The sequence below is a fragment of the Gallus gallus genome, chromosome 2 (assembly GCF_016699485.2).
Source record: "Gallus gallus isolate bGalGal1 chromosome 2, bGalGal1.mat.broiler.GRCg7b, whole genome shotgun sequence".
NCBI classification, from domain to species: Eukaryota; Metazoa; Chordata; class Aves; order Galliformes; family Phasianidae; genus Gallus; species Gallus gallus.
The window spans coordinates 48,031,599-48,040,626 of record NC_052533.1 but is presented as its reverse complement, the minus strand read 5'-3'; the positions used below and the strand labels follow the sequence as shown (position 1 = coordinate 48,040,626).

The 9,028-nt window shown below is 43.2% G+C and overlaps 1 protein-coding gene across 3 annotated transcripts; it reads right to left on the bottom strand.

The window, feature by feature from the left end:
• Positions 1-3,818: 3,818 nt before the first annotated feature.
• Positions 3,819-8,620, bottom strand: LSM5 (LSM5 homolog, U6 small nuclear RNA and mRNA degradation associated). Of its 3 annotated transcripts, none has more exons than NM_001302171.2 (5): positions 8,359-8,620; positions 8,131-8,226; positions 7,353-7,380; positions 6,632-6,704; positions 3,819-4,906 (listed from the first exon to the last, which is right to left on the bottom strand). In NM_001302171.2, exons 2-5 carry the CDS (start codon positions 8,183-8,185, stop codon positions 4,874-4,876), a joined length of 189 nt encoding a protein of 62 aa, NP_001289100.1. In that variant the 5' UTR covers positions 8,186-8,226; positions 8,359-8,620; the 3' UTR covers positions 3,819-4,873. The 3 variants fall into 3 exon arrangements, with proteins under 3 accessions (NP_001289100.1, NP_001289099.1, XP_040539082.1); NM_001302170.2 differs by having other exon boundaries at positions 8,556-8,620; XM_040683148.2 differs by having other exon boundaries at positions 4,187-4,906; positions 7,353-7,389; positions 8,556-8,620.
• Positions 8,621-9,028: the final 408 nt, after the last annotated feature.

The window sequence follows — 9,028 nt, the reverse complement described above, 5'->3', positions numbered from 1 at the left end:
TCCTGGAGAGCTGGGAGGTGAGCTTCCTCCTGGTCCACAGGAGGATGTGGCAGAGGCACAACATGCACTTGCAGGGAACCATGCAGGCATCAGTGCCTCTCATCACAGCAGATGGAACATGATTCCTCCTTGTCCATGCCCTTCCCACTGCAGCAGGCTTGGGGATGAAAAGTTACTTCCTTGATATGCTACTGAAGCAGGTGCTGTGCACTACAAGGAGACCACTCTCAGTGCCTGCCCTAAGGCAAGGAGGCAGCAATCCAGTCCCCCAGCAGGAAAGCCTCTTGACTCCAAACCTGGCCCAGCTCATTGTACAATTAACAAAGGTACAGTTAGCAGAGTGGTGTGGTTAAGAGAATATTTTACAGGCTTTATAGTTATAGAAAGATTACCATGGGGGAAAGAGACAATAAAAAATAAATAAAATGCTCACCCATATCATAGGCTCACAGTAGAAAACTCCAAAGGGAGGAATCTTCAGAAAAAGATCCTTCCTCAGTGGCAGTCAGCCCTTAAGTGGGGTTTAGGAGAGGTGCAGCCAGGCTCCACCCCCTTCCAGTCACATAGGTGAATTGCCTTCACCTGTGCTCCCATGGCTGACTCAGTGCTTGCCTAAGGTGATCAATCAAGTTCAGGCCGTGACTCAACAGTTCCCATATGCTCATGCTCCCCTCTGGCACAGGGTCAGGCATCAGCTGTTGTCCTGGCAGTTTTCTGAGCTCGAGAACCCACCCCACAGTTACTCCAGGATTATGTCCCCACACTGCTCACTTCTGGTGCCTCAAACACATTTCTCTGGGCCCAGTTGCCCGAGCCAGGCAGAACCAGGGAAATGCAGGCAATGCTGCGGGGATAGGTGCTGAGAGCAGCTCCCAGAGCCCCACAGCACAACCCAAGGTAGCCTTGCTAGTTTCTCCAAGCCTCACAGAATCACAGAATGGCCTGGGTTGGAAGGGACCTCAAAGATCATGAATCTCCAACCCCCTGTCACAGGCAGGGCCACCAACCTCCCCATTTAATACAAGACCAGGCTACCCAGGGCCCCATCCAACTTGGCCTTGAACATCTCCAGGGAAAGGGCATCTACAACCTCTCTGGACAGCCCGTTCCAGCACCTCACTACTCTCACAGTAAAGAACTTCCCCCTGACATCCAACCTAAATCTTCCCTCCCTCAACTTAAAACCATTTCTGCTTGTCCTGCTGTTATCTACCCTTTCAAAGAGTTTACTCCCCTCCTGTTTTAGGCTCCCTTTAGGTACTGAAAGGCTGCAATGTGGTCATCCCGCAGCCTTCTTTTCTCCAGGCTGAACAAGCCCAGCTCCCTCAGCCTGTCTTTGTAGGGGAGGTGCTCCAGCCCCCTGATCATCTTTGTGGCCCTACTCTGGACCCTGTCCAACAGCTCTCTGTCTTTCTTGTACTGGGGGCTCCATATCTGGACACAGTACTCCAGATGGGGCCTCACAAGAGCAGAATAGAGAGGAACAATCACCTCTCTGTCCTTACTGGCCACCCCTCCTCTGATGGAGCTCAGGATACCATTTGCTTTCTCAGCTGCAAGAACACACTGCTGGCTCGTGTTAAGTTTTTCATCCATCAGGACCCCCAGGTCCTTCTCTGTAGGGCAGCTTTCAAGGACTGCTCCTCCCAGTCTGTATAAATGCCTGGGATTCCTCCGGCGCAAGTGCAAAACCTTGCACTTTGTTCTATCGAACCTCATTAGGTTCACCCGGGCCTACCTTTTAAGTCTGTTGAGGTCCCTCTGAATGTCATCCCTTCTTTCCACTGTGTCAACCGCACCACTGAGCCAGAGACAAGAGTAAACTTGTCTGGGCGAGGCTCTACTGTGCCCCAGTATATGCAGTGGAGGGCCGTGAGGTCACAGTCCATTGCCTGGTGACATCACAAAACATGATTTTATAACATCAGAACTCTTGCTTGGTGTTCAGCCCAAGAAAAGCTAAAGAGGGACTCTTCATCAACAGTACAGTGATTGGACAATTTAAAGTAGAAAGTAGATTTAGATCGGATATTTGGAATAAATTCTTTCCTACAGGGGTCATGAGGCACTGCAGCAAGTTGCCCAGGGGAGTTGTGTGGATGGACAGCTGACCCAGGGAGGTCATGTTTATCTCCCCCTAGGTCACTGTGAGCAAAACAGCTGCTATGGATCACTGTCTCACACAGAACAACGATGGGAGTAGGCAAAAAGAATGCGGATCTGCAACAGCGAACACTGTGCAAGGTGCCGTGAGACAAGCTGCAAGCAACTGCAAGTTATGAGAACTGTGCCTTGTACTCGGCATGCTATTTGTACTGCTCTATATAAATGGCTGTGTGCAGTTATTAAATGGCTTGGCTACTAGTAACCATACTGGGTGTGTGGCCTCATCCATGCCGTGCCTTGGCTGAATATTACTTTCCAGGGAACCTCGGACAAGTCGCTTGGTGACAGAGTTATGGACGCTCCATCCCTGGAAGTATTCAAGGCCTGGCTGGATAGGGCACTGAGCAGCCCATGGTCTAGTGGAAGATATCCCCAGCCCATACTAGGGTGCTTGGAACTAGACCATCTCTAACATCCTTTCCAACCCAAACCACTCTATGAATTCTAATTACTAGCTAAGTGTGTGGATAATTAGTTATACATATCTAACAAAGAATGTGTATCCAGTATGAATAGAACACAGAAACTCAGTTTCTTTCCTATAATAATATGGCCATAATTACTAGCTATTTTTAACTGCTGTTTCGCTATAGCAATATAGCCATAATGTATTCGTTCATTCTTCCCTCATAATGACCATAATAAGTAACAATAGCATGAAGCTTAATTTAGCAATTGCTTGGCAAAAACAAAAAAACAACAAAAAAGCCCCAAACTTATGGCGTACTGGAAGGCAGACTAAAGAACAGTTCACCTTGCCTTAAAACCCACTAACATTTCTATTTCAAGACGGCCCCCTTACTTCATTTTTTATATAAGCTTGATGGGGGATGGGATGGGAAAATCAGCAATGCAAGAGAGGCTTAATTAAACCGACAGACCTATCCACTTTGTCACCTGGGACTATTACCATAGTGAAATGCTTTTTATAGGCATCAGCAACCTAACAAACACATGCCAATTATTTGAATTAAAGTGGAAATGCTGTGCCTGAGTGCTTGTGACACCATCCATCCTCTGGGAGCCTCCAGCATGGCAAAGAAGTAAATAGAGAAAGAGAGAAAAAACTTCATGAAATCAGCAGGAAAAAAACCTTGCTTGTACTTTCAAAGCAACAGACTATGGGACTATTGAACACCATGCAAATCAGTCCACTCCAGAACACTTTCAAATTTTCAGCTCATAGTTCTTTCCATCTTATAAATTGTTAACAGCATTTAGAAGCAAAGAAAGCGTCTCCAGAGTGACCTCTGCAAGTCATGAAGGAAAACGTCCTCCTGAGACAGCATTCTTAGCACTTCCTCTGAAGGGAGTAAATGACAACAGAATAAGGAAGCAAAGCAACACAATATTTTTTTTAATTCCCCAAAAAACAAAATCCTGACAGCATAAAATATCTGTGCTCCTTGAATAAAACTCCTGAAAGAAACAAGTTTACCTTTCCCTTTGAAAGGTTGCTTTTAAGCCAATATTTGCTTTTTCCCTCCCAACAAAAAACTACTCTTCAATAATGTTTTCAAAATACTGACTAGAATCCATACACTAAAATACACATAGAATCTTCTCTAAAAGAACAAAAAAAGAAGTACTACACTGGCTAGTAATCTTTTAAGTGCTCTGTTGAAAAGACTCATCTCCAGGAAATGAGGATTCAAACAAATAGATGTTTTAATAAAAGTGTTGGTTTTTTTAAGTATTTTAGTTGACATTTTAAAAAAAGCTGAAAATTAAAAACTATTCAGGGAGCCAATGGTATAGAGTGTAATGTAATGCTTAGGTTCAACGATGACAACTGCAGATGATATCCAGATATCCAGAAGAATTAGGTCTTAATACAGCATGTTCCGTGGAGAAGGGAGAGCCTCTTTTCTCTGAAAAGGCTAAAGCAAGTTCTCAACGTATGTCAATCTGAAACCCAACTAACAGAAGACAGCTCTTTTGTCAGATAAAGCAAAGCAAAAGGACCTATACACACAGCACCACTTAGTGGTAAAGAAGAAATAATCACTGACATGAATTGAGAAGTTTTACCAGCCTTTTACTGCAAAACATGGACTAAGGTTTGGCCTGCCTGCTCAGGCCAGGTATGTCAAATATAATTAGTACCTTTACTGTAAGAAAGTGTATATACCAAACAAAAGGTGGCCAAGAGGGCTGAAACTCACACAGCAGAACCAAAGGCTGCTGAGCATCAAATAGATCCATTCACTTGGCAAGCGTTTCCAGAATCCTACAGTACTCTTCCACATGGTTTCTGGTGCAACAGCATGAAGCAGAGTTTAAACAAAGGATCCAGCTTTGTGTTGTCTGTATTCCATTTAAGAAATATGCTCGTATTTTATATAGGATTGGGTCATAAATGAATGCAATAAACCAGAAAGCTGACAGTAACTGAAACACGGTTTTAAACTCGTTGATGGAATAGAAAAACAGTTCTTACAAACTCATGCACTTAAATAACAAAATACAATACTTAACAAAAGCCTTTATTCTGAGCAAATTAGTATGTCTTTACAAAAAAGTCATGATTTCAACTTACAAAGTCAGCATTAGCAATGCACCTTTCCTGAACAGGAAATCTTTGCTTTTTATCAAATGTCAACTGCAAGTGTGTAAATAAACAAACAACCAAAAAAAACCACCCAGACCCCCAAGGCTCTATTTAGATGATATAGAACATGTCTTCATAGATGACATCTGTATCAACTTATACTTCAGGTCCTTCTCCTCCAGGAACCAGCTGCAAAAGAATAACATAATTTTGTGTTAGCACCATGGATTTGAGTTATTCCAATTCATACATGACAGTTCTTCCTTTAAAACATTTTAGCAGATAGAGACTTCACAGTAGACCACAAAAGGAGTTTTTTGATTCATTATTATCTTCGCAAAAAAGGAAATCAGTCACTGAAAGAGGAATGCATGTCAAAGAGAAACTCCAAAATACAAGGAATGCTTAACGATATGCACAAAGGCGTTCCTAAGTAACATATAGCATATTTTTTGTCCTCGTTATTCATTCCTAGGTGATGATTCCACCTTGAAACTCTACAGTTTGTTTTTAAAAGGACAAAGAATATGCCTCCTTTCAAGAAGCATTTCTTCAATTGCTGATTCTTGTCCAGACCATTGTTATGCTGAGAAGTTGTTCTGCTCTTTCCGACTTTTAGTGATAAGCAAAGCCCCTATACGTGTATATATAAGAAGACTGAACCTTTCTATAGACAGTAGGAAACAAGCCAGCATAGTATTCTCCTGTGAATAAAGTAAAGAACTGAAGAGTAAATATAAAAGGAAATACCGAAGGAAAAAGTTAAACAAAGGTAAAGCGAAAAAAAAGATCAAAAATCATTTTACTTGTATTTTCTTAATAATGAGCAGCACGCTTCCAAAATACAAAGACCTGGGGTGCTTTTGAGACAGGTTCAGTAATTTTACGGCATGGTTTTCTTGACATACTAAGACGTACCCTTAAAAGAGGCACAAGATCCCCAATACAGAAGCATGGTTGGGTTTTGCTGAATATGTGTACTTTAAAGATCACTAACTCCTGCTTCAAGGGCACTATGCCACCAGATCAACTGGATGATAACTATTTTACCCACGAAAGAAGCCAGAACATGCACAGTGCATTAAAGATGCAGAACAATAACCAAAGCAAGGAAAGGTTTTGAAATTAAGTCAGAATAGCTTTTACTCAGAAGGGTGAGATAGCAATATGGAGATTATTCCCCATTCACACAGAGCAGGCCGACTCAAGTCAGCCTTCCCCTTCTCTTGCCACAAAAATCATTCCTTATGCAGGAAGTCCAGATTTTGCAGCCATCTGTGCAGGTAAGCAAATGAAGTAATGAAGTACTACGAGTCTGCTTTTGTGGTAAAGCATCTAAGAAGCTGCAGAATTCACTTAGTGATGCATAACTGCAATATTATTGTTTTAGTACTGATCTATACACATCAGCAAGTAATAAACAAAACGTGCTTCTGATTTGTTATAGTCCAACAAAGCACCACCTTATTATTTTTTTCCAAAGCACTGGGCATCGCATGATAATGATTAATAATAGCCACGTAACTTAACAAGCTTATAAGCATCCAAGCTGCTGCAAACACATCTATACATAATGGATGAAATGCAGACGTATCCCACCCCATAGACTAACACAGACACTCATGAGTTAAAAGCCACTCCACCAACCAGACTCTTCCAAAGACTCCCTCACACACCTTATTAAAACCAAAAAAGCAGTTACCAAAATAAAATTATGGTCATGCTCATGCTCCTCTTTTCATGCATTTTAAACTGTAAAATATATGAAATGTAGCAGTAAGATCACTTTCCCAGCATCATTCATAAATACATTTGCCTTGGAAACTAGTTAAGTAGCTCAAGTAGTTGAATTCAATCACAGATTTACAGGTAAAGAAAAGAAACACAAGCAGACCTTTTACAGTGATGACTTACCATTGTTATGTTATTTCCATTTAGCAAAATCTGGTCTAGTTTTGTGATTCTTCTGCCTTCAGGCGTGATCTCACTGAAGCAATATTAGAAAAAAAATATGAACACAACCATCAACAATGATTACAGTTTTGATTACAGCACTGATGCAAATCCACATATTAAGATGGCATTTACTGGAAATAACACTGCAGCATCATCTTGATACACTGACCCCCTAGGCAGGCAACTAAATAGATTTGTTGTACTTTTCTGTTCAGCACATAAAAACACAGATTTGCCCTATAAAACTTGGCAATTTCTTCAATAACACTGATACTCAAAATAGGTTTCAAATAGCAACACTGCATGATGAAGTAAAAAATATTTAATCCTTTAGTCTGACAACTTATGAAATCTTTAACTAGACACTGTGGAAATGTAAAAAACAAACAACTGGAAGGTTCAACACAGAACCCATGCAAAACTAAGGTTACAAGTTAGGAACTTGGTTCTGAGCATTCACTGAAATAAATCATGCAAAACTACTCTATGACATGGTTGTCTGAACAGATCATCCTGTGTAGTTTAGGTCCAGGATATAAACTGAGCAGTTTATAAGTATTTCTGATTGCACAATATATTACATATATATATCATATATATATTAATATGTAATATTATACCACATTCTTTCTCAGGAAACCCAAGTTTAAATAGCAGTGAGAGGCAAAAGAATACTTACAATTCTGTAACGTCTTCTAACACCATATCTGCAAGTTCAGTTTCAAGGAAAATAAGGCCCGGATTTATTTTCATAGAATGACCTAGGTTGGAAGGGACCTTAAAGCCCACCCAGTTCCAAATAAAGACCAACCCCCTGCTGTGGGTAGGCTGCCACCCACTAGATCAGCCTGCCATGGGGCCCATCCAGCCTGGCCTTATACACCTTCAGGAACAGAAGCATCCACAGCTTCTCTGGGCAGCCTGTTGTCAGTGCCTTACCATCCTCTCAGTGAGAAAAAAAAAAAAAAATTCCTCCTAACATCTAATCTAAATCTCCTCTCTTTAGTTTAGAGCCATCCCCCTTTATCCCATCACTATCAGATCACGTAAAAAGTCTCTCCTGCTTATAAGCTCTCTTCAAGCACTGGAAGGCCACAACGAGATCTCCCCGGAGCCTTCTCTTCTCTAGGCTAAAGAAGCCCAGCTCCCTCAGCCTTTCTTCATAGGAGAGGTACTGGTCCTCCTCTGGACCTGCTCCAAAAGCTCTGCATCTTTCCTGTGCTGGGGACCACAGGCCTGGATGCAGTACTCCAGATGGGGCCTCATAAGGACAGAATAGAGATGGGCAATTTATTTCCATTTTACACTAAACTTGGATTTTAGCTGTCAAAAAACAAACAAACAAAAACCACAAACAAACACAAAACTGATACCAAACAGCTTAATATACTTAACAATAAATGAACTGAGTCTCCCCATGAAGTTAACGGCCGCAGATAACATCCACCAAAGGATACTGACAAAGTCATCAAACCCTAGTAGCGTTCCAACAATTTCTTTATCACTCTTCATCACGATGTGGATGCGAGAACCTATACATTTGTCCACAAGCTCTGTAGATTCAAAAACAACAAGAAAAGCTGCATTAGTGTATCTGCAGGAAACCAATCGACCCAGAGGGGTCGTACCCTCGGAGGGGGCCGAGCCACGCTACGACCCCCCAGCTCCCATCACCTCCGACCGACCGGGAGCAACGGCTGTTTCCTCACAGCAACGCTACGCCCGGAGCACGTATTTCCTCACCACGGGGAGGGGGGAACTAATTTTGTTTCTCACTTATAGATCCCGATTTAGCCCCTGTTACGGCCTCTCCCACCCCGCTCGCAGCCCTCCTCCCTCTCCGCCCGAGCCCACGCGAGAACCCGGCGACAGCGCTGCCCACCGAGCGGCAGGAGCTGCGAGGGGTTGGTGCTCGCGTTGGCCGCCATATTGCCGCCAGACCTGCCCAATCGCTGCCGCCTCCCGCGGAAGTAGAGGCTGGGGCGGGCGGGACGCAGCCCTGAGTAGCGGCCGGCAGAGCCCTCGTTCTCCCGCCGCCGCCGCTCCCCGTGGGCTGTGGTCTCAGCGGGCTGTGCTCAACTTTGTTCTTCGCGAGCAATATTCTGCGAAGCTGTGCTTTTCGCCAGGCTGCCTGCGTGGTAGCGCCGATCCTTGTGCTAGGCAGTGAACCACGGTCACTGTTGCCAGTGTTGAAATGGACCACCCTCTGCTCTACTGTGCTGACACAGAACCATAGAATCACAGAACTGATTGAGTTGGAAGGAGCCATTAGGGCTATCCAGTCCAACCCCCCTGCAATGAACAGGGACACCTACAGCTAGCTCAGGTTGTTCAGTTCCATCCAGCCTCATCTTG